The sequence below is a fragment of the Scyliorhinus torazame genome, chromosome 19 (assembly GCF_047496885.1).
Source record: "Scyliorhinus torazame isolate Kashiwa2021f chromosome 19, sScyTor2.1, whole genome shotgun sequence".
Classification (NCBI taxonomy): domain Eukaryota; kingdom Metazoa; phylum Chordata; class Chondrichthyes; order Carcharhiniformes; family Scyliorhinidae; genus Scyliorhinus; species Scyliorhinus torazame.
The window spans coordinates 14480552-14507298 of NC_092725.1; the positions used below are offsets into that span (position 1 = coordinate 14480552).

Genomic DNA, 26747 nt, shown 5'->3' on the forward strand with positions numbered 1-26747 from the left:
CTGGAATCTAATCGAGGGGTTCAGGGTGGTTTATATATAGAATAACAGATGCCCGGGAGTGAGTTACAGACTGGAATCTAATCGAGGGGTTCGGGGTGTTTTATATGTAGAATAACAGATACCCGGGAGTGAGTTACAGACTGGAATCTAATCGAGGGGTTCGGGGATGATTTATATGGAGAATAACAGATACCCGGGAGTGAGTTACAGACTGGAATCTAATCGAGGGGTTCAGGGTGGTTTATATATAGAATAACAGATACCTGGGAGTGAGTTACAGACTGGAATCTAATCGAGGGGGTCGGGGTGGTTTATATATAGAATAACAGATACCCGGGAGTGAGTTACAGACTGGAATCTAATCGAGGGGGTCGGGGTGGTTTATACATAGAATAACAGATACCCGGGAGTGAGTTACAGACTGGAATCTAATCGAGGGGTTCGGGGTGGTTTATATATAGAATAACAGATACCCGGGAGTGAGTTACAGACTGGAATCTAATCGAGGGGTTCAGGGTGGTTTATATATAGAATAACAGATGCCCGGGAGTGAGTTACAGACTGGAATCTAACCGAGGGGTTCGGGGTGGTTTATATGTAGAATAACAGATACCCGGGAGTGAGTTCCAGGTTGGAATCTAATCGAGGGTTCAGGGTGGTTTATATATAGAATAACAGATACCCAGGAGTGAGTTACTGACTGGAATCTAATCGAGGGGTTCGGGGTGGTTTATATATAGAATAACAGATACCCAGAACTGAGTTACAGACTGGAATCTAATCGAGGAGTTCGGGGTGGTTTATAAATAGAATAACAGATACCCGGGAGTGAGTTACAGACTGGAATCTAATCGAGGGTTTCGGGGTGGTTTATATATAGAATTACAGATACCCGGGTGTGAGTTACAGACTGGAATCTAATCGAGTGGTTCAGGGTGGTTTATATATAGAATAACAGATACCCGGGAGTGAGTTACAGACTGGAATCTAATCGAGGGGTTCGGGGTGGTTTATGTATAGAATAACAGATATCCGGGAGTGAGTTACAGACTGGAATCTAATCGAGGGGTTCGGGGTGGTTTATATATAGAATAACAGATACCCAGAACTGAGTTACAGACTGGAATCTAATCGAGGAGATCGGGGTGGTTTATATATAGAATAACAGATACCCGGGTGTGAGTTACAGACTGGAATCTAATCGAGGGTTCAGGGTGGTTTATATATAGAATAACAGATACCCAGGAGTGAGTTACAGACTGGAATCTAATCGAGGGGTTCGGGGTGGTTTATATATAGAATAACAGATACCCAGAACTGAGTTACAGACTGGAATCTAATCGAGGAGTTTGGGGTGGTTTATATATAGAATAACAGATACCCGGGAGTGAGTTACAGACTGGAATCTAATCGAGGGGTTCGGGGTGTTTTCTATACAGAATAATAGATACCCGGGAATGAGTTACAGACTGGAATCTAATCGAGGGGTTCGTGGTGGTTTATATATAGAATAACAAATACCCGGGTGTGAGTTACAGACTGGAATCTAATCGAGTGTTCGGGGTGGTTTATATATAGAATAACAGATACCCAGGAGTGAGTTACAGACTGGAATTTAATCGAGGGGTTCGGGGTGGTTTATATATAGAATAACAGATACCCGGGAGTGAGTTACAGACTGGAATCGAATCGAGGGGTTCAGGGTGGTTTATATATAGAATAACAGATACCCGGGAGTGAGTTACAGACTGGAATCTAATCGAGGGGTTCGGGATTGTTTATTTATAGAATAACAGATACCCGGGAGTGAGTTGCAGACTGGAATCTAATCGAGGGGTTCGGGGTGGTTTATATATAGAATAACAGATACCCGGCAGTGAGTTACAGACTGGAATCTAATCGAGTGGTTCGGGGTGGTTTATATATAGAATAACAGATACCCGGGAGTGAGTAACAGACTGGAATCTAATCGAGGGGTTCGGGGTGGTTTATATATAGAATAACAGATACCCGGGAATGAGTTACAGACTGGAATCTAATCGAGGGGTTCGGGGTGGTTTATATATTGAATAACAGATACCCGGGTGTGAGTTCAGACTGGAATCTAATCGAGGGGTTCGGGGTGGTTTATATATAGAATAACAGAGACGTGGGAGTGAGTTACAGACTGGAATCTAATCGAGGGGTTCAGGGTGGTTTATATATAGAATAACAGATACCCGGGAGTGAATTACAGACTGGAATCTAATCGAGGGGTTCGGGGTGGTTTATATATAGAATAGCAGATACCCGGGAATGAGTTACAGACTGGAATCTAATCGAGGGGTTCGGGGTGGTCTATATATAGAATAACAGATACCCGGGAGCGAGTTACAGACTGGAATCTAATCGAGGGGTTCCGGGTGGTTTATATATAGAATAACAGATACCTGGGAGTGAGTTACAGACTGGAATCTAATCGAGGGGTTCAGGGTGGTTTATATATAGAATAACAGATACCCGGGAGTGAGTTACAGACTGGAATCTAATCGAGTGGTTCGGGGTGGTTTATATATAGAATAACAGATACCCGGGAGTGAGTTACAGACTGGAATCTAATCGAGGGGGTCGGGGTGGTTTATATATAGAATAACAGATACCCGGGAGTGAGTTACAGACTGGAATCTAATCGAGGGGGTCGGGGTGGTTTATATATAGAATAACAGATAACCGGGAGCGAGTTACAGACTGGAATCTAATTGAGGGGTTCGGGGTGGTTTATATATAGAATAACAGATACCCGGGAGTGAGTTACAGACTGGAATCTAATCGAGGGGTTCAGGGTGGTTTATATAGAGAATAACAGATACCCGGGAGTGAGTTACAGACTGGAATCTAATCGAGGGGTTCAGGATGGTTTATATATAGAATAACAGATACCCGGGAGTGAGTTACAGACTTGAATCTAATCGAAGGGTTCTGGGCGGTTTATATGTAGAATAACAGATACCCGGGAGTGAGTTACAGACTGGAATCTACTCGAGGGATTCGGGGTGGTATCGATATAGAATAACAGATACCCGGGAGTGAGTGACAGACTGGAATCTAATCGAGGGGTTCGGGCTGTTTTATATATAGAATAACAGATACCCGGGAGTGAGTTACAGACTGGAATCTAATCGTGGGGTTCGGGGTGGTTTATATATAGAATAACAGATACCCGGGAGTGAGTTACAGACTGGAATCTAATCGAGGGGGTCGGGGTGGTTTATATATAGAATAACAGATACCCGGGAGTGAGTTACAGACTGGAATCTAATCGAGGGGTTCAGGGTGGTTTATAAAGAATAACAGATACCCAGGAGTGAGTTACAGACTGGAATCTAATCGAGGGGTTCGGGGTGGTTTATATATAGAATAGCAGATACCCGGGAGTGAGTTACAGACTGGAATCTAATCGAGGGGTTCGGGGTGGTTTATATATAGAATAACAGATACCCGGGAGTGAGTTACAGACTGGAATCTAATCGAGGGGATCGGGGTTGTTTATATATAGAATAACAGATACGCGGGAGTGAGTTACAGACTGGAATCTAATCGAGGGGTTCGGGGTGGTTTATATATAGAATAACAGATACCCGGGAGTGAGTTACAGACTGGAATCTAATCGAGGGGTTCGGGGTGGTTTATATATAGAATAACAGATACCCGGGAGTGAGTTACAGACTGGAATCTAATCGTGGGGTTTGGGGTGGTTTATATGTAGACTAACAGATACCCGGGAGTGAGTTACAGACTGGAATCTAATCGAGGGGTTCGGGGTGGTTTATATATAGAATAACAGATACCCGGGAGTGAGTTACAGACTGGAATCTAATCGAGGGGTTCGGGGTGGTTTATATATAGAATAACAGATACCCGGGAGTGAGTTACAGACTGGAATCTAATCGAGGGGGTCGTGGTGGTTTATATATAGAATAACAGATACCCGGGAGTGAGTTACAGACTGGAATCTAATTGAGAGGTTCGGGGTGGTTTATATATAGAACAACAGATACCCGGGAGTGAGTTACAGACTGGAATCTAATCGAGGGGTTCAGGGTGGTTTATATGTAGTATAACAGATACCCGGGAGTGATTTACAGACTGGAATCTAATCGACGGGTTCAGGGTGGTTTATATATAGAATAACAGATACCCGGGAGTGAGTTACAGACTGGAATCTAATCGAGGGGTTAGTGTTGGTTTATATATAGAATAACAGATACCTGGGAGTGAGTTACAGACAGGAATCTAATCGAGTGGTTCGGGGTGGTTTATATATAGAATAACAGATACCCGGGAGTGAGTTACAGACTGGAATCTAATCGAGGGGGTCGGGGTGGTTTATATATACAATAACAGATACCCGGGAGTAAGTTACAGACTAGAATCTAATCGAGGGGTTCAGGGTGGTTTATATATAGAATAACAGATACCCGGGAGTGAGTTACAGACTGGAATCTAATCGAGGGGTTCGGGGTGGTTTATATTCAGAATAACAGATACCCGGGAGTGAGTTACAGACTGGAATCTAATCGAGGGGTTCAGGGTGGTTTATATAGAGAATAACAGATACCCGGGAGTGAGTTACAGACTGGATTCTAATCGAGGGGTTCAGGATGGTTTATATATAGAATAACAGATACCCGGGAGTGAGTTACAGACTGGAATCTAATCGAAGGGTTCTGGGTGGTTTATATGTAGAATAACAGATACCCGGGAGTGAGTTACAGACTGGAATCTACTTGAGGGGTTCGGGGTGGTATCGATATAGAATAACAGATACCCGGGAGTGAGTGACAGACTGGAATCTAATCGAGGGGTTCGGGGTGTTTTATATATAGAATAACAGATACCCGGGAGTGAGTTACAGACTGGAATCTAATCGTGGGGTTCGGGGTGGTTTATATGTAGAATAACAGATACCCGGGAGTGAGTTACAGACTGGAATCTAATCGAGGGGTTCAGGGTGGTTTATAAAGAATAACAGATACCCAGGAGTGAGTTACAGACTGGAATCTAATCGAGGGGTTCGGGGTGGTTTATATATAGAATAGCAGATACCCGGGAGTGAGTTACAGACTGGAATCTAATCGAGGGCTTCGGGGTTGTTTATATATAGAATAACAGATACCCGGGAGTGAGTTACAGACTGGAATCTAATCGAGGGGATCGTGGTTGTTTATATATAGAATAACAGATACGCGGGAGTGAGTTACAGACTGGAATTTTATCGAGAGGTTCGTGGTGGTTTATATATAGAATAACAGATACCCGGGAGTGAGTTACAGACTGGAATCTAATTGAGAGGTTCGGGGTGGTTTATATATAGAACAACAGATACCCGGGAGTGAGTTACAGACTGGAATCTAATCGAGGGGTTCAGGGTGGTTTATATGTAGTATAACAGATACCCGGGAGTGATTTACAGACTGGAATCTAATCGACGGGTTCAGGGTGGTTTATATATAGAATAACAGATACCCGGGAGTGAGTTACAGACTGGAATCTAATCGAGGGGTTAGTGTTGGTTTATATATAGAATAACAGATACCTGGGAGTGAGTTACAGACTGGAATCTAATCGAGTGGTTCGGGGTGGTTTATATATAGAATAACAGATACCCGGGAGTGAGTTACAGACTGGAATCTAATCGAGGGGGTCGGGGTGGTTTATATATACAATAACAGATACCCGGGAGTAAGTTACAGACTGGAATCTAATCGAGGGGTTCAGGGTGGTTTATATATAGAATAACAGATACCCGGGAGTGAGTTACAGACTGGAATCTAATCGAGGGGTTCGGGGTGGTTTATATTCAGAATAACAGATACCCGGGAGTGAGTTACAGACTGGAATCTAATCGAGGGGTTCAGGGTGGTTTATATAGAGAATAACAGATACCCGGGAGTGAGTTACAGACTGGATTCTAATCGAGGGGTTCAGGATGGTTTATATATAGAATAACAGATACCCGGGAGTGAGTTACAGACTGGAATCTAATCGAAGGGTTCTGGGTGGTTTATATGTAGAATAACAGATACCCGGGAGTGAGTTACAGACTGGAATCTACTCGAGGGGTTCGGGGTGGTATCGATATAGAATAACAGATACCCGGGAGTGAGTGACAGACTGGAATCTAATCGAGGGGTTCGGGGTGTTTTATATATAGAATAACAGATACCCGGGAGTGAGTTACAGACTGGAATCTAATCGTGGGGTTCGGGGTGGTTTATATATAGAATAACAGATACCCGGGAGTGAGTTACAGACTGGAATCTAATCGAGGGGTTCGGGGTGGTTTATATATAGAATAACAGATACCCGGGAGTGAGTTACAGACTGGAATCTAATCGAGGGGTTCAGGGTGGTTTATAAAGAATAACAGATACCCAGGAGTGAGTTACAGACTGGAATCTAATCGAGGGGTTCGGGGTGGTTTATATATAGAATAGCAGATACCCGGGAGTGAGTTACAGACTGGAATCTAATCGAGGGGTTCGGGGTTGTTTATATATAGAATAACAGATACCCGGGAGTGAGTTACAGACTGGAATCTAATCGAGGGGATCGGGGTTGTTTATATATAGAATAACAGATACGCGGGAGTGAGTTACAGACTGGAATTTTATCGAGAGGTTCGGGGTGGTTTATATATAGAATAACAGATACCCGGGAGTGAGTTACAGACTGGAATCTAATCGAGGGGTTCGGGGTGGTTTATATATAGAATAACAGATACCCAGGAGTGAGTTACAGACTGGAATCTAATCGAGGGGTTCAGGGTGGTTTATATATAGAATAACAGATACCCGGGAGTGAGTTACAGACTGGAATCTAATCGAGGGGGTCGTGGTGGTTTATATATAGAATAACAGATACCCGGGAGTGAGTTACAGACTGGAATCTAATTGAGAGGTTCGGGGTGGTTTATATATAGAACAACAGATACCCGGGAGTGAGTTACAGACTGGAATCTAATCGAGGGGTTCAGGGTGGTTTATATGTAGTATAACAGATACCCGTGAGTGATTTATAGACTGGAATCTAATCGACGGGTTCAGGGTGGTTTATATATAGAATAACAGATACCCGGGCGTGAGTTACAGACTGGAATCTAATCGAGGGGTTCGTGTTGGTTTATATATAGAATAACAGATACCTGGGAGTGAGTTACAGACTGAAATCTAATCGAGTGGTTCGGGGTGGTTTATATATAGAATAACAGATACCCGGGAGTGAGTTACAGACTGGAATCTAATCGAGGGGGTCGGGGTGGTTTATATATGGAATAACAGATACCCGGGAGCGAGTTACAGACTGGAATCTAACCGAGGGGTTCAGGGTGGTTTATATATAGAATAACAGATACCCGGGAGTGAGTTACAGACTGGAATCTGATCGAGGGGTTCAGGATGGTTTATATATAGAATAACAGACACCCAGGAGTGAGTTACAGACTGGAATCTAATTGAGGGGTTCGGGGTGGTTTATATATAGAATAACAGATACCCGGGAGTGAGTTACAGACTGGAATCTAATCGAGGTGTTCGGGGTGGTTTATATATAGAATAACAGATACCCGGGAGTGAGTTACAGACTGGAATCTAATCGAGGGGTTCAGGGTGGTTTATAAAGAATAACAGATACCCAGGAGTGAGTTACAGACTGGAATCTAATCGAGGGGTTCGGGGTGGTTTATATATAGAATAGCAGATACCCGGGAGTGAGTTACAGACTGGAATCTAATCGAGGGGTTCGGGGTGGTTTATATATAGAATAACAGATACCCGGGAGTGAGTTACAGACTGGAATCTAATCGAGGGGATCGGGGTTGTTTATATATAGAATAACAGATACGCGGCAGTGAGTTACAGACTGGAATCTAATCGAGAGGTTCGGGGTGGTTTATATATAGAATAACAGATACCCGGTAGTGAGTTACAGACTGGAATCTAATCGAGGGGTTCGGGGTGGTTTATATATAGAATAACAGATACCCGGGAGTGAGTTCCAGACTGGAATCTAATCGTGGGGTTTGGGGTGGTTTATATGTAGAATAACAGATACCCGGGAGTGAGTTACAGACTGGAATCTAATCGAGGGGTTCGGGGTGGTTTATATATAGAATAACAGATACCCGGGAGTGAGTTACAGACTGGAATCTAATCGAGGGGTTCGGCGTGGTTTATATATAGAATAACAGATACCCGGGAGTGAGTTACAGACTGGAATCTAATCGAGGGATTGGGGGGGTTTATATATAGAATAACAGATACCCGGGAGTGAGTTACAGACTGGAATCTAATCGAGGGGTTCGGGGTGGTTTATATATAGAATAACAGATACCTGGGAGTGAGTTACAGACTGGAATCTAATCGAGGGGTTCGGGGTGGTCTATATATAGAATAACAGATACCCAGGAGTGAGTTACAGACTGGAATCTAATCGAGGGGTTCAGGGTGGTTTATATATAGAATAACAGATACCCGGGAGTGAGTTACAGACTGGAATCTAATCGAGGGGGTCGTGGTGGTTTATATATAGAATAACAGATACCCGGGAGTGACTTACAGACTGGAATCTAATTGAGAGGTTCGGGGTGGTTTATATATAGAACAACAGATACCCGGGAGTGAGTTACAGACTGGAATCTAATCGAGGGGTTCAGGGTGGTTTATATGTAGTATAACAGATACCCGGGAGTGATTTACAGACTGGAATCTAATCGACGGGTTCAGGGTGGTTTACATATAGAATAACAGATACCCGGGAGTGAGTTACAGACTGGAATCTAATCGAGGGGTTCGTGTTGGTTTATATATAGAATAACAGATACCTGGGAGTGAGTTACAGACTGGAATCTAATCGAGTGGTTCGGGGTGGTTTATATATAGAATAACAGATACCCGGGAGTGAGTTACAGACTGGAATCTAATCGAGGGGGTCGGGGTGGTTTATATATAGAATAACAGATACCCGGGAGCGAGTTACAGACTGGAATCTAACCGAGGGGTTCAGGGTGGTTTATATATAGAATAACAGATACCCGGGAGCGAGTTACAGACTGGAATCTAACCGAGGGGTTCAGGGTGGTTTATATATAGAATAACAGATACCCGGGAGTGAGTTACAGACTGGAATCCAATCGGGGGGATTGGGGTGGTTTATGTATAGAATAACATACACCCGAGAGTGAGTTACAGACTGGAATCTAATCGAGGGGGTCGTGGTGGTTTATATATAGAATAACAGATACCCGGGAGTGAGTTACAGACTGGAATCTAATTGAGAGGTTCGGGGTGGTTTATATATAGAACAACAGATACCCGGGAGTGAGTTACAGACTGGAATCTAATCGAGGGGTTCAGGGTGGTTTATATGTAGTATAACAGATACCCGGGAGTGATTTACAGACTGGAATCTAATCGACGGGTTCAGGGTGGTTTATATATAGAATAACAGATACCCGGGAGTGAGTTACAGACTGGAATCTAATCGAGGGGTTAGTGTTGGTTTATATATAGAATAACAGATACCTGGGAGTGAGTTACAGACAGGAATCTAATCGAGTGGTTCGGGGTGGTTTATATATAGAATAACAGATACCCGGGAGTGAGTTACAGACTGGAATCTAATCGAGGGGGTCGGGGTGGTTTATATATACAATAACAGATACCCGGGAGTAAGTTACAGACTAGAATCTAATCGAGGGGTTCAGGGTGGTTTATATATAGAATAACAGATACCCGGGAGTGAGTTACAGACTGGAATCTAATCGAGGGGTTCGGGGTGGTTTATATTCAGAATAACAGATACCCGGGAGTGAGTTACAGACTGGAATCTAATCGAGGGGTTCAGGGTGGTTTATATAGAGAATAACAGATACCCGGGAGTGAGTTACAGACTGGATTCTAATCGAGGGGTTCAGGATGGTTTATATATAGAATAACAGATACCCGGGAGTGAGTTACAGACTGGAATCTAATCGAAGGGTTCTGGGTGGTTTATATGTAGAATAACAGATACCCGGGAGTGAGTTACAGACTGGAATCTACTTGAGGGGTTCGGGGTGGTATCGATATAGAATAACAGATACCCGGGAGTGAGTGACAGACTGGAATCTAATCGAGGGGTTCGGGGTGTTTTATATATAGAATAACAGATACCCGGGAGTGAGTTACAGACTGGAATCTAATCGTGGGGTTCGGGGTGGTTTATATATAGAATAACAGATACCCGGGAGTGAGTTACAGACTGGAATCTAATCGAGGGGTTCAGGGTGGTTTATAAAGAATAACAGATACCCAGGAGTGAGTTACAGACTGGAATCTAATCGAGGGGTTCGGGGTAGTTTATATATAGAATAGCAGATACCCGGGAGTGAGTTACAGACTGGAATCTAATCGAGGGCTTCGGGGTTGTTTATATATAGAATAACAGATACCCGGGAGTGAGTTACAGACTGGAATCTAATCGAGGGGATCGTGGTTGTTTATATATAGAATAACAGATACGCGGGAGTGAGTTACAGACTGGAATTTTATCGAGAGGTTCGTGGTGGTTTAGATATAGAATAACAGATACCCGGGAGTGAGTTACAGACTGGAATCTAATTGAGAGGTTCGGGGTGGTTTATATATAGAACAACAGATACCCGGGAGTGAGTTACAGACTGGAATCTAATCGAGGGGTTCAGGGTGGTTTATATGTAGTATAACAGATACCCGGGAGTGATTTACAGACTGGAATCTAATCGACGGGTTCAGGGTGGTTTATATATAGAATAACAGATACCCGGGAGTGAGTTACAGACTGGAATCTAATCGAGGGGTTAGTGTTGGTTTATATATAGAATAACAGATACCTGGGAGTGAGTTACAGACTGGAATCTAATCGAGTGGTTCGGGGTGGTTTATATATAGAATAACAGATACCCGGGAGTGAGTTACAGACTGGAATCTAATCGAGGGGGTCGGGGTGGTTTATATATACAATAACAGATACCCGGGAGTAAGTTACAGACTGGAATCTAATCGAGGGGTTCAGGGTGGTTTATATATAGAATAACAGATACCCGGGAGTGAGTTACAGACTGGAATCTAATCGAGGGGTTCGGGGTGGTTTATATTCAGAATAACAGATACCCGGGAGTGAGTTACAGACTGGAATCTAATCGAGGGGTTCAGGGTGGTTTATATAGAGAATAACAGATACCCGGGAGTGAGTTACAGACTGGATTCTAATCGAGGGGTTCAGGATGGTTTATATATAGAATAACAGATACCCGGGAGTGAGTTACAGACTGGAATCTAATCGAAGGGTTCTGGGTGGTTTATATGTAGAATAACAGATACCCGGGAGTGAGTTACAGACTGGAATCTACTCGAGGGGTTCGGGGTGGTATCGATATAGAATAACAGATACCCGGGAGTGAGTGACAGACTGGAATCTAATCGAGGGGTTCGGGGTGTTTTATATATAGAATAACAGATACCCGGGAGTGAGTTACAGACTGGAATCTAATCGTGGGGTTCGGGGTGGTTTATATATAGAATAACAGATACCCGGGAGTGAGTTACAGACTGGAATCTAATCGAGGGGTTCGGGGTGGTTTATATATAGAATAACAGATACCCGGGAGTGAGTTACAGACTGGAATCTAATCGAGGGGTTCAGGGTGGTTTATAAAGAATAACAGATACCCAGGAGTGAGTTACAGACTGGAATCTAATCGAGGGGTTCGGGGTGGTTTATATATAGAATAGCAGATACCCGGGAGTGAGTTACAGACTGGAATCTAATCGAGGGGTTCGGGGTTGTTTATATATAGAATAACAGATACCCGGGAGTGAGTTACAGACTGGAATCTAATCGAGGGGATCGGGGTTGTTTATATATAGAATAACAGATACGCGGGAGTGAGTTACAGACTGGAATTTTATCGAGAGGTTCGGGGTGGTTTATATATAGAATAACAGATACCCGGGAGTGAGTTACAGACTGGAATCTAATCGAGGGGTTCGGGGTGGTTTATATATAGAATAACAGATACCCAGGAGTGAGTTACAGACTGGAATCTAATCGAGGGGTTCAGGGTGGTTTATATATAGAATAACAGATACCCGGGAGTGAGTTACAGACTGGAATCTAATCGAGGGGGTCGTGGTGGTTTATATATAGAATAACAGATACCCGGGAGTGAGTTACAGACTGGAATCTAATTGAGAGGTTCGGGGTGGTTTATATATAGAACAACAGATACCCGGGAGTGAGTTACAGACTGGAATCTAATCGAGGGGTTCAGGGTGGTTTATATGTAGTATAACAGATACCCGTGAGTGATTTATAGACTGGAATCTAATCGACGGGTTCAGGGTGGTTTATATATAGAATAACAGATACCCGGGCGTGAGTTACAGACTGGAATCTAATCGAGGGGTTCGTGTTGGTTTATATATAGAATAACAGATACCTGGGAGTGAGTTACAGACTGAAATCTAATCGAGTGGTTCGGGGTGGTTTATATATAGAATAACAGATACCCGGGAGTGAGTTACAGACTGGAATCTAATCGAGGGGGTCGGGGTGGTTTATATATGGAATAACAGATACCCGGGAGCGAGTTACAGACTGGAATCTAACCGAGGGGTTCAGGGTGGTTTATATATAGAATAACAGATACCCGGGAGTGAGTTACAGACTGGAATCTGATCGAGGGGTTCAGGATGGTTTATATATAGAATAACAGACACCCAGGAGTGAGTTACAGACTGGAATCTAATTGAGGGGTTCGGGGTGGTTTATATATAGAATAACAGATACCCGGGAGTGAGTTACAGACTGGAATCTAATCGAGGTGTTCGGGGTGGTTTATATATAGAATAACAGATACCCGGGAGTGAGTTACAGACTGGAATCTAATCGAGGGGTTCAGGGTGGTTTATAAAGAATAACAGATACCCAGGAGTGAGTTACAGACTGGAATCTAATCGAGGGGTTCGGGGTGGTTTATATATAGAATAGCAGATACCCGGGAGTGAGTTACAGACTGGAATCTAATCGAGGGGTTCGGGGTGGTTTATATATAGAATAACAGATACCCGGGAGTGAGTTACAGACTGGAATCTAATCGAGGGGATCGGGGTTGTTTATATATAGAATAACAGATACGCGGCAGTGAGTTACAGACTGGAATCTAATCGAGAGGTTCGGGGTGGTTTATATATAGAATAACAGATACCCGGTAGTGAGTTACAGACTGGAATCTAATCGAGGGGTTCGGGGTGGTTTATATATAGAATAACAGATACCCGGGAGTGAGTTCCAGACTGGAATCTAATCGTGGGGTTTGGGGTGGTTTATATGTAGAATAACAGATACCCGGGAGTGAGTTACAGACTGGAATCTAATCGAGGGGTTCGGGGTGGTTTATATATAGAATAACAGATACCCGGGAGTGAGTTACAGACTGGAATCTAATCGAGGGGTTCGGCGTGGTTTATATATAGAATAACAGATACCCGGGAGTGAGTTACAGACTGGAATCTAATCGAGGGATTGGGGGGGTTTATATATAGAATAACAGATACCCGGGAGTGAGTTACAGACTGGAATCTAATCGAGGGGTTCGGGGTGGTTTATATATAGAATAACAGATACCTGGGAGTGAGTTACAGACTGGAATCTAATCGAGGGGTTCGGGGTGGTCTATATATAGAATAACAGATACCCAGGAGTGAGTTACAGACTGGAATCTAATCGAGGGGTTCAGGGTGGTTTATATATAGAATAACAGATACCCGGGAGTGAGTTACAGACTGGAATCTAATCGAGGGGGTCGTGGTGGTTTATATATAGAATAACAGATACCCGGGAGTGACTTACAGACTGGAATCTAATTGAGAGGTTCGGGGTGGTTTATATATAGAACAACAGATACCCGGGAGTGAGTTACAGACTGGAATCTAATCGAGGGGTTCAGGGTGGTTTATATGTAGTATAACAGATACCCGGGAGTGATTTACAGACTGGAATCTAATCGACGGGTTCAGGGTGGTTTACATATAGAATAACAGATACCCGGGAGTGAGTTACAGACTGGAATCTAATCGAGGGGTTCGTGTTGGTTTATATATAGAATAACAGATACCTGGGAGTGAGTTACAGACTGGAATCTAATCGAGTGGTTCGGGGTGGTTTATATATAGAATAACAGATACCCGGGAGTGAGTTACAGACTGGAATCTAATCGAGGGGGTCGGGGTGGTTTATATATAGAATAACAGATACCCGGGAGCGAGTTACAGACTGGAATCTAACCGAGGGGTTCAGGGTGGTTTATATATAGAATAACAGATACCCGGGAGCGAGTTACAGACTGGAATCTAACCGAGGGGTTCAGGGTGGTTTATATATAGAATAACAGATACCCGGGAGTGAGTTACAGACTGGAATCCAATCGGGGGGATTGGGGTGGTTTATGTATAGAATAACATACACCCGAGAGTGAGTAACAGCCTGGAATCTAATCGAGGGGTTCAGGGTGGTTTATATAGAGAATAACAGATACCCGGGAGTGAGTTACAGACTGGAATCTAATCGAGGGGTTCAGGATGGTTTATATATAGAATAACAGATACCCGGGAGTGAGTTCCAGACTGGAATCTAATCGAAGGGTTCTGGGTGGTTTATATATAGAATAACAGATACCCGGGAGTGAGTTACAGACTGGAATCTAATCGAGACGGTCGGGGTGGTTTATATATAGAATAACAGATACCCGGGAGCGAGTTACAGACTGGAATCTAACCGAGGGGTTCAGGGTTGTTTATATATAGAATAACAGACACCCAGGAGTGAGTTACCGACTGGAATCTAATTGAGGGGTTCGGGGTGGTTTATATGTAGAATAACAGATACCCGGGAGTGAGTTACAGACTGGAATCTAATCGAGGGGTTCGGGGTGGTTTATATATAGAATAACAGATACCCGGTAGTGAGTTACAGACTGGAATCTAATCGAGGGGTTCAGGATGGTTTATATATAGAATAACAGACACCCAGGAGTGAGTTACAGACTGGAATCTAATTGAGGGGTTCGGGGTGGTTTATATGTAGAATAACAGATACCCGGGAGTGAGTTACAGACTGGAATCTAATCGAGGGGTTCGGGGTGGTTTATATATAGAATAACAGATACCCGGGAATGAGTTACAGACTGGAATCTAATCGAGGAGTTCAGGGTGGTTTATATATAGAATAACAGGTACCTGGGAGTGAGTTACAGACTGGAATCTAAACGAGGGGTTCAGGGTGGTTTATATATAGAATAACAGATACCCAGGAGTGAGTTACAGACTGGAATATAATCGAGGGGTTCGGGGTGGTTGATATATAGAATAACAGATACCCGGGAGTGAGTTACAGACTGGAATCTAATCGAGGGGTTCGGGGTGGTCTATATATAGAATAACAGATACCCGGGAGTGAGTTACAGACTGGAATCTAATCGAGGGGTTCAGGGTGGTTTATATATTGAATAACAGATACCCGGGAGTGAGTTACAGACTGGAATCTAATCGAGGGGTTCAGGGTGGTTTATATGTAGTATAACAGATACCCGGGAGTGAGTTACAGACTGGAATCTTATCGACGGGTTCAGGGTGGTTTATAAAGAATAACAGATACCCAGGAGTGAGTTACAGACTGGAATCTAATCGAGGGGTTCGGGGTGGTTTATATATAGAATAGCAGATACCCGGGAGTGAGTTACAGACTGGAATCTAATCGAGGGGTTCGGGGTGGTTTATATATAGAATAACAGATACCCGGGAGTGAGTTACAGACTGCAATCTAATCGAGGGGATCGGGGTTGTTTATATATAGAATAACAGATACGCGGGAGTGAGTTACAGACTGGAATCTAATCGAGGGGTTCGGGGTGGTTTATATATAGAATAACAGATACCCGGGAGTGAGTTACAGACTGGAATCTAATCGTGGGGTTTGGGGTGGTTTATATGTAGACTAACAGATACCCGGGAGTGAGTTACAGACTGGAATCTAATCGAGGGGTTCGGGGTGGTTTATATATAGAATAACAGATACCCGGGAGTGAGTTACAGACTGGAATCTAATCGAGGGGTTCGGGGTGGTTTATATATAGAATAACAGATACCCGGGAGTGAGTTACAGACTGGAATCTAATCGAGGGGGTCGTGGTGGTTTATATATAGAATAACAGATACCCGGGAGTGAGTTACAGACTGGAATCTAATTGAGAGGTTCGGGGTGGTTTATATATAGAACAACAGATACCCGGGAGTGAGTTACAGACTGGAATCTAATCGAGGGGTTCAGGGTGGTTTATATGTAGTATAACAGATACCCGGGAGTGATTTACAGACTGGAATCTAATCGACGGGTTCAGGGTGGTTTATATATAGAATAACAGATACCCGGGAGTGAGTTACAGACTGGAATCTAATCGAGGGGTTAGTGTTGGTTTATATATAGAATAACAGATACCTGGGAGTGAGTTACAGACTGGAATCTAATCGAGTGGTTCGGGGTGGTTTATATATAGAATAACAGATACCCGGGAGTGAGTTACAGACTGGAATCTAATCGAGGGGGTCGGGGTGGTTTATATATACAATAACAGATACCCGGGAGTAAGTTACAGACTGGAATCTAATCGAGGGGTTCAGGGTGGTTTATATATAGAATAACAGATACCCGGGAGTGAGTTACAGACTGGAATCTAATCGAGGGGTTCGGGGTGGTTTATATTCAGAATAACAGATACCCGGGAGTGAGTTACAGACTGGAATCTAATCGAGGGGTTCAGGGTGGTTTATATAGAGAATAACAGATACCCGGGAGTGAGTTACAGACTGGATTCTAATCGAGGGGTTCAGGATGGTTTATATATAGAATAACAGATACCCGGGAGTGAGTTACAGACTGGAATCTAATCGAAGGGTTCTGGGTGGTTTATATGTAGAATAACAGATACCCGGGAGTGAGTTACAGACTGGAATCTACTCGAGGGGTTCGGGGTGGTATCGATATAGAATAACAGATACCCGGGAGTGAGTGACAGACTGGAATCTAATCGAGGGGTTCGGGGTGTTTTATATATAGAATAACAGATACCCGGGAGTGAGTTACAGACTGGAATCTAATCGTGGGGTTCGGGGTGGTTTATATATAGAATAACAGATACCCGGGAGTGAGTTACAGACTGGAATCTAATCGAGGGGTTCGGGGTGGTTTATATATAGAATAACAGATACCCGGGAGTGAGTTACAGACTGGAATCTAATCGAGGGGTTCAGGGTGGTTTATAAAGAATAACAGATACCCAGGAGTGAGTTACAGACTGGAATCTAATCGAGGGGTTCGGGGTGGTTTATATATAGAATAGCAGATACCCGGGAGTGAGTTACAGACTGGAATCTAATCGAGGGGTTCGGGGTTGTTTATATATAGAATAACAGATACCCGGGAGTGAGTTACAGACTGGAATCTAATCGAGGGGATCGGGGTTGTTTATATATAGAATAACAGATACGCGGGAGTGAGTTACAGACTGGAATCTAATCGAGAGGTTCGGGGTGGTTTATATATAGAATAACAGATACCCGGGAGTGAGTTACAGACTGGAATCTAATCGAGGGGTTCGGGGTGGTTTATATATAGAATAACAGATACCCGGGCGTGAGTTACAGACTGGAATCTAATCGAGGGGTTCGTGTTGGTTTATATATAGAATAACAGATACCTGGGAGTGAGTTACAGACTGGAATCTAATCGAGTGGTTCGGGGTGGTTTATATATAGAATAACAGATACCCGGGAGTGAGTTACAGACTGGAATCTAATCGAGGGGGTCGGGGTGGTTTATATATAGAATAACAGATACCCGGGAGCGAGTTACAGACTGGAATCTAACCGAGGGGTTCAGGGTGGTTTATATATAGAATAACAGATACCCGGGAGTGAGTTACAGACTGGAATCTGATCGAGGGGTTCAGGATGGTTTATATATAGAATAACAGACACCCAGGAGTGAGTTACAGACTGGAATCTAATTGAGGGGTTCGGGGTGGTTTATATATAGAATAACAGATACCCGGGAGTGAGTTACAGACTGGAATCTAATCGAGGGGTTCGGGGTGGTTTATATATAGAATAACAGATACCCGGGAGTGAGTTACAGACTGGAATCTAATCGAGGGGTTCAGGGTGGTTTATAAAGAATAACAGATACCCAGGAGTGAGTTACAGACTGGAATCTAATCGAGGGGTTCGGGGTGGTTTATATATAGAATAGCAGATACCCGGGAGTGAGTTACAGACTGGAATCTAATCGAGGGGTTCGGGGTGGTTTATATATAGAATAACAGATACCCGGGAGTGAGTTACAGACTGGAATCTAATCGAGGGGATCGGGGTTGTTTATATATAGAATAACAGATACGCGGCAGTGAGTTACAGACTGGAATCTAATCGAGAGGTTCGGGATGGTTTATATATAGAATAACAGATACCCGGTAGTGAGTTATAGACTGGAATCTAATCGAGGGGTTCGGGGTGGTTTATATATAGAATAACAGATACCCGGGAGTGAGTTCCAGACTGGAATCTAATCGTGGGGTTTGGGGTGGTTTATATGTAGAATAACAGATACCCGGGAGTGAGTTACAGACTGGAATCTAATTGAGGGGTTCGGGGTGGTTTATATATAGAATAACAGATACCCGGGAGTGAGTTACAGACTGGAATCTAATCGAGGGGTTCGGCGTGGTTTATATATAGAATAACAGATACCCGGGAGTGAGTTACAGACTGGAATCTAATCGAGGGATTCGGGGTGGTTTATATATAGAATAACAGATACCCGGGAGTGAGTTACAGACTGGAATCTAATCGAGGGGTTCGGGGTGGTTTATATATAGAATAACAGATACCCGGGAGTGAGTTACAGACTGGAATCTAATCGAGGGGTTCGGGGTGGTCTATATATAGAATAACAGATACCCAGGAGTGAGTTACAGACTGGAATCTAATCGAGGGGTTCAGGGTGGTTTATATATAGAATAACAGATACCCGGGAGTGAGTTACAGACTGGAATCTAATCGAGGGGGTCGTGGTGGTTTATATATAGAATAACAGATACCCGGGAGTGAGTTACAGACTGGAATCTAATTGAGAGGTTCGGGGTGGTTTATATATAGAACAACAGATACCCGGGAGTGAGTTACAGACTGGAATCTAATCGAGGGGTTCAGGGTGGTTTATATGTAGTATAACAGATACCCGGGAGTGATTTACAGACTGGAATCTAATCGACGGGTTCAGGGTGGTTTACATATAGAATAACAGATACCCGGGAGTGAGTTACAGACTGGAATCTAATCGAGGGGTTCGTGTTGGTTTATATATAGAATAACAGATACCTGGGAGTGAGTTACAGACTGGAATCTAATCGAGTGGTTCGGGGTGGTTTATATATAGAATAACAGATACCCGGGAATGAGTTACAGACTGGAATCTAATCGAGGGTTCGGGGTGGTTTATATATAGAATAACAGATACCCGGGAGTGAGTTACAGACTGGAATCTAATCGAGGGGTTCGGGGTGGTTTATATATAGAATAACAGATACCCGGGAGCGAGTTACAGACTGGAATCTAACCGAGGGGTTCAGGGTGGTTTATATATAGAATAACAGATACCCGGGAGCGAGTTACAGACTGGAATCTAACCGAGGGGTTCAGGGTGGTTTATATATAGAATAACAGATACCCGGGAGTGAGTTACAGACTGGAATCCAATCGGGGGGATTGGGGTGGTTTATGTATAGAATAACATACACCCGAGAGTGAGTAACAGCCTGGAATCTAATCGAGGGGTTCAGGGTGGTTTATATAGAGAATAACAGATACCCGGGAGTGAGTTACAGACTGGAATCTAATCGAGGGGTTCAGGATGGTTTATATATAGAATAACAGATACCCGGGAGTGAGTTCCAGACTGGAATCTAATCGAAGGGTTCTGGGTGGTTTATATATAGAATAACAGATACCCGGGAGTGAGTTACAGACTGGAATCTACTCGAGGGGTTCGGGGTGGTATCTATATAGAATAACAGATACCCGGGAGTGAGTTAAAGACTGGAATCTAATCGAGGGTTTCGGGGTGGTTTATATATAGAATAACAGATACCCGGGAGCGTGTTACAGACTGGAATCTAATCGAGGGGTTCGTGGTGGTTTATATATAGAATAACAGATACCCGGGAGTGAGTAACAGACTGGAATCTAATCGACGGGTTCGGGGTGGTTTATATATAGAATAACAGATACCTGGGAGTGAGTTACAGACTGGAATCTAATCGAGGGGTTCGGGGTTGTTTATATACAGAATAACAGATACCCGGGAGTGAGTTACAGACTGGAATCTAATCGAGACGGTCGGGGTGGTTTATATATAGAATAACAGATACCCGGGAGCGAGTTACAGACTGGAATCTAACCGAGGGGTTCAGGGTGGTTTATATATAGAATAACAGACACCCAGGAGTGAGTTACCGACTGGAATCTAATTGAGGGGTTCGGGGTGGTTTATATGTAGAATAACAGATACCCGGGAGTGAGTTACAGACTGGAATCTAATCGAGGGGTTCGGGGTGGTTTATATATAGAATAACAGATACCCGGTAGTGAGTTACAGACTGGAATCTAATCGAGGGGTTCAGGATGGTTTATATATAGAATAACAGACACCCAGGAGTGAGTTACAGACTGGAATCTAATTGAGGGGTTCGGGGTGGTTTATATGTAGAATAACAGATACCCGGGAGTGAGTTACAGACTGGAATCTAATCGAGGGGTTCGGGGTGGTTTATATATAGAATAACAGATACCCGGGAATGAGTTACAGACTGGAATCTAATCGAGGAGTTCAGGGTGGTTTATATATAGAATAACAGGTACCTGGGAGTGAGTTACAGACTGGAATCTAAACGAGGGGTTCAGGGTGGTTTATATATAGAATAACAGATACCCAGGAGTGAGTTACAGACTGGAATCTAATCGAGGGGTTCGGGGTGGTTGATATATAGAATAACAGATACCCGGGAGTGAGTTACAGACTGGAATCTAATCGAGGGGTTCGGGGTGGTCTATATATAGAATAACAGATACCCGGGAGTGAGTTACAGACTGGAATCTAATCGAGGGGTTCAGGGTGGTTTATATATTGAATAACAGATACCCGGGAGTGAGTTACAGACTGGAATCTAATCGAGGGGTTCAGGGTGGTTTATATATAGAATAACAGATACCCGGGATTGAGTTACAGACTGGAATCTAATCATGGGGTTCGTGTTGGTTTATAAATAGAATAACAGATACCTGGGAGTGAGTTACAGACTGGAATCTAATCGAGGGGTTCGGGGTTGTTTATATACAGAATAACAGATACCCGGGAGTGAGTTACAGACTGGAATCTAATCGAGACGGTCGGGGTGGTTTATATATCGAATAACAGATACCCGGGAGCGAGTTACAGACTGGAATCTAACCGGGGGGTTCAGGGTGGTTTATATATAGAATAACAGATACCCGGGAGTGAGTTACAGACTGGAATCTAATCGAGGGGTTCGGGGTGGTTTATATATAGAATAACAGACACCCAGGAGTGAGTTACAGACTGGAATCTAATTGAGGGGTTCGAGGTGGTTTATATATAGAATAACAGATACGCGGGAGTGAGTTACAGACTGGAATCTAATCGAGGGGTTCGAGGTGGTTTATATATAGAATAACAGATACGCGGGTGTGAGTTCCAGACTGGAATCTAATCGAGGGGATTGGGGACATGGTGGGAATGCAGTCCCGTGCTGATCACTGATGTGCTGCTCTCTGCAGGTCTGTATCCCGTGGCAGCCCGAATCTCAGCCGCATCAGCCAGGACTCGCCACGTGGCCGCCTCTCGCCAGGCCCTCTGCTCCCCTGCTTACCGCCCTTCGAGGAGAATGGCGTGCCGCTGGCCCGAGGAGGCTTCGAGCCGCGGAACCTCCTGAGCTTATTTGACGATTTGATGGAATGTGACTGAGCGGTGGCTGCGCGCCTGAGCTGGGCGGATGGGTGCAGGCAGTGTCTGGGCCTGGTTTTGCTGGGCGGGGGGGTTGGATAATAGTTTTGCTGACATTCAGCTCCTTGCACCCCGCTCGAATATTCTGAACCCTCAGTTGCTGCTGCGCTTGCCGACAGATTTCACCGTTGGGCGGTTGCTGTCGAGTTTATACAGCGGCTGATGTGATAGTGCTGGCTTTGTGGGGGGCTGGGGGCTGGGCGGATGACCTGCACCTTGGGATAGAGAAAATGTACTAACAGCTTGGACACACCGTGACGTTTGATTTGTACCTTGAGAAGTACTGAGGGAGCGCTGCACTGTCAGAGGGTCAGTGCTGAGGGAGTGCCGCACTGTCAGAGGGTCAGTGCTGAGGGAGTGCCGCACTGTCAGAGGGTCAGCACTGAGGGAGTGCCGCACTGTCAGAGGGTCAGTGCTGAGGGAGCGCCGCACTGTCAGAGGGTCAGTGCTGAGGGAGTGCCGCACTGTCAGAGGGTCAGTACTGAGGGAGTGCCGCACTGTCAGAGGGTCAGTACTGAGGGAGTGCCGCACTGTCAGAGGGTCAGTACTGAGGGAGCGCCGCACTGTCAGAGGGTCAGTGCTGAGGGAGTGCCGCACTGTCAGAGGGTCAGTACTGAGGGAGTGCCGCACTGTCAGAGGGTCAGTACTGAGGGAGTGCCGCACTGTCGGAGAACCAGTACTGAGGGAGTGCTGCACTGTCAGAGGGTCAGTACTGAGAGTGTGCCACACTGTCGGAGGGTCAGTACTGAGGGAGTGCCGCACTGTCGGAGGGTCAGTACTGAGGGAGCGCCGCACTGTCGGAGGGTCAGTACTGAGGGAGTGCCGCACTGTCAGAGGATCTTTGCAGCCCCCCTCCCCGCCCTCCTCTCTCTCCCCCCTCCCCGCCCTCCTCTCTCCCCCTCCCCGCCCTCCTCTCTCCCCCCTCCCCGCCCTCCTCTCTCCCCCCTCCCCGCCCTCCTCTCTCCCCCCTCCCCGCCCTCCTCTCTCCCCCCTCCCCGCCCTCCTCTCTCCCCCCTCCCCGCCCTCCTCTCTCCCCCCTCCCCGCCCTCCTCTCTCCCCCCTCCCCGCCCTCCTCTCTCCCCCCTCCCCGCCCTCCTCTCTCCCCCCTCCCCGCCCTCCTCTCTCCCCCCTCCCCGCCCTCCTCTCTCCCCCCTCCCCGCCCTCCTCTCTCCCCCCTCCCCGCCCTCCTCTCTCCCCCCTCCCCGCCCTCCCCCCTCCCCGCCCTCCTCTCTCCCCCCTCCCCGCCCTCCTCTCTCCCCCCCTCCCCGCCCTCCTCTCTCCCCCCCCTCCTCTCTCCCCCCCTCTCTCCCCCCCTCCCCGCCCTCCTCTCTCCCACCCCCTCCCCGCCCTCCTCTCTCCCTGCCCTCCTCCCCGCCCTCCTCTCTCCCCCCTCCCCGCCCTCCTCTCTCCCCCCTCCCCGCCCTCCTCTCTCCCCCCTCCCCGCCCTCCTCTCTCCCCCCCCTCCCCGCCCTCCTCTCTCCCCCCCCCTCCCCGCCCTCCTCTCTCCCCCCCCTCCCCGCCCTCCTCTCTCCCCCCCTCCCCGCCCTCCTCTCTCCCCCCTCCCCGCCCTCCTCTCTCCCCCCTCCGCGCCCTCCTCTCTCCCCCCCCCTCCCCGCCCTCTTCTCTCCCCCCCCCCTCCCCGCCCTCTTCTCTCTCCCCCCCTCCCCGCCCTCCTCTCTCCCCCCCCCTCCCCGCCCTCCTCTCTCCCCCCCCTCCCCGCCCTCCTCTCTCCCCCCCCTCCCCGCCCTCCTCTCTCCCCCCCCCTCCCCGCCCTCCTCTCTCCCCCCCCCCCTCCCCGCCCTCCTCTCTCCCCCCCCCCTCCCCGCCCTCCTCTCTCTCCCCCCCCTCCCCGCCCTCCTCTCTCTCCCCCCCCTCCCCGCCCTCCTCTCTCCCCCCCCTCCTCTCTCCCCCCCCCTCCCCGCCCTCCTCTCTCCCCCCCCTCCCCGCCCTCCTCTCCCCCCCCGCCCTCCTCTCTCCCCCCCTCCCTCCTCTCTCCCCCCCGCCCTCCTCTCTCCCCCCCGCCCTCCTCTCTCCCCCCCGCCCTCCTCTCTCCCCCCCGCCCTCCTCTCTCCCCCCCGCCCTCCTCTCTCCCCCCCCCGCCCTCCTCTCTCCCCCCCCGCCCTCCTCTCTCCCCCCGCCCTCCTCTCTCCGCCCTCCTCTCTCCCCCCTCCTCTCTCCCCCCTCCTCTCTCCCCCCCCCTCCCCGCCCTCCTCTCTCCCCCCCCCCTCCCCGCCCTCCTCTCTCCCCCCCCTCCCCGCCCTCCTCTCTCCTCTCCCCCCCGCCCTCCTCTCTCCCACCCCCCCTCCTCTCTCCCCCCCCCCTCCTCTCTCCCCCCCCCCTCCTCTCTCCCCCCCCCCTCCTCTCTCCCCCCCCCTCCTCTCTCCCCCCCCTACCCGCCCTCCTCTCTCCCCCCCCTCCCCGCCCTCCTCTCTCCCCCCCCCTCCCCGCACTCCTCTCTCCCCCCCCTCCCCGCACTCCTCTCTCCCCCCCCCTCCCCGCACTCCTCTCTCCCCCCCCTCCCCGCACTCCTCTCTCCCCCCCCTCCCCGCACTCCTCTCTCCCCCCCCCTCCCCGCCCTCCTCTCTCCCCCCCCCTCCCCGCCCTCCTCTCTCCCCCCCCTCCCCGCCCTCCTCTCTCCCCCCCCTCCCCGCCCACCTCTCTCCCCCCCTCCCCGCCCTCCTCTCTCCCCCCCCTCCCCGCCCTCCTCTCTACCCCCTCCTCGCCCTCCTCTCTACCCCCTCCTCGCCCTCCTCTCTCCCCCCCCTCCCCGCCCTCCTCTCTCCCCCCTCCCCGCCCTCCTCTCTCCCCCCTCCCCGCCCTCCTCTCTCCCCCCTCCCCGCCCTCCTCTCTCCCCCCTCCCCGCCCTCCTCTCTCCCCCCTCCCCGCCCTCCTCTCTCCCCCCTCCCCGCCCTCCTCTCTCCCCCCTCCCCGCCCTCCTCTCTCCCCCCTCCCCGCCCTCCTCTCTCCCCCCTCCCCGCCCTCCTCTCTCCCCCCCTCCCCGCCCTCCTCTCTCCCCCCCTCCCCGCCCTCCTCTCTCCCCCTCCCCGCCCTCCTCTCTTCCCCCCTCCCCGCCCTCCTCTCTCCCCCCACCCTCCCCGCCCTCCTCTCTCCGCCCTCCTCTCTCCGCCCTCCTCTCTCCGCCCTCCTCTCTCCGCCCTCCTCTCCCCCCCCCCTCCCCGCCCTCCTCTCTCCCCCCCCCCTCCCCGCCCTCCTCTCTCCCCCCCTCCCCGCCCTCCTCTCTCCTCTCCCCCCCGCCCTCCTCTCCCCCCCCCCCCTCCTCTCTCCCCCCCCCCCTCCTCTCTCCTCCCCCCCTCCTCTCTCCCCCCCCTCCTCTCTCCCCCCCCCTCCTCTCTCCCCCCCTCCTCTCTCCCCCCCTCCTCTCTCCCCCCCTCCTCTCTCCCCCCCCTACCCGCCCTCCTCTCTCCCCCCCCTCCCCGCCCTCCTCTCTCCCCCCCCCTACCCGCCCTCCTCTCTCCCCCCCCCTCCCCGCACTCCTCTCTCCCCCCCCCTCCCCGCACTCCTCTCTCCCCCCCCTCCCCGCACTCCTCTCTCCCCCCCCCTCCCCGCACTCCTCTCTCCCCCCCCCTCCCCGCCCTCCTCTCTCCCCCCCCTCCCCGCCCTCCTCTCTCCCCCCCCTCCCCGCCCTCCTCTCTCCCCCCCCTCCCCGCCCTCCTCTCTCCCCCCCCCTCCCCGCCCTCCTCTCTCCCCCCCCTCCCCGCCCTCCTCTCTCCCCCCCCTCCCCGCCCTCCTCTCCCTCCTCTCTCCCCCCTCCCCGCCCTCCTCTCTCCCCCCTCCCCGCCCTCCTCTCTCCCCCCTCCCCGCCCTCCTCTCTCCCCCCTCCCCGCCCTCCTCTCTCCCCCTCCCCGCCCTCCTCTCTCCCCCCTCCCCGCCCTCCTCTCTCCCCCCTCCCCGCCCTCCTCTCTCCCCCCTCCCCGCCCTCCTCTCTCCCCCCTCCCCGCCCTCCTCTCTCCCCCCTCCCCGCCCTCCTCTCTCCCCCCTCCCCGCCCTCCTCTCTCCCCCCCTCCCCGCCCTCCTCTCTCCCCCCCCCCTCCCCGCCCTCCTCTCTCCCCCCCCCTCCCCGCCCTCCTCTCTCCCCCCCCCTCCCCGCCCTCCTCTCTCCCCCCCCCCTCCCCGCCCTCCTCTCTTCCCCCCCCCCTCCCCGCCCTCCTCTCTCCCCCCTCCCCGCCCTCCTCTCTCCCCCCTCCCCGCCCTCCTCTCTCCCCCCTCCCCGCCCTCCTCTCTCCCCCCTCCCCGCCCTCCTCTCTCCCCCCACCCTCCCCGCCCTCCTCTCTCCCCCCACCCTCCCCGCCCTCCTCTCTCCCCCCACCCTCCCCGCCCTCCTCTCTCCCCACCCTCCCCGCCCTCCTCTCTCCCCCCGCCCTCCTCTCTCCCCCCACCCTCCCCGCCCTCCTCTCTCTCCCCCCCGCCCTCCCTCCCTCCCCCCCGCCCTCCCTCCCTCCCCCCCTCCCCCCCGCCCTCCCTCCCCCCCGCCCTGCCTCCCCCCACCGCCCTCCGTCCCGCCCTCTCCCCTCCCTCCCTGCCCCCCTCCCTCCCCTCCC

At 49.1% G+C, this 26747-nt stretch overlaps 1 protein-coding gene across 3 annotated transcripts in view; it reads left to right on the plus strand.

Annotated features, from left to right (window-relative positions):
• Window positions 1-23081, plus strand: part of pkmyt1 (protein kinase, membrane associated tyrosine/threonine 1) — a 95812-nt gene extending 72731 nt beyond the window's left edge. For all 3 annotated transcript variants that reach the window (XM_072484064.1, XM_072484063.1, XM_072484065.1), the window contains one exon: window positions 21963-23081. In XM_072484064.1, the coding sequence (XP_072340165.1) occupies window positions 21963-22149 (187 nt within the window). In that variant the 3' untranslated portion in view covers window positions 22150-23081. The remainder of the gene's footprint in view (window positions 1-21962) is intronic.
• Window positions 23082-26747: the final 3666 nt, after the last annotated feature.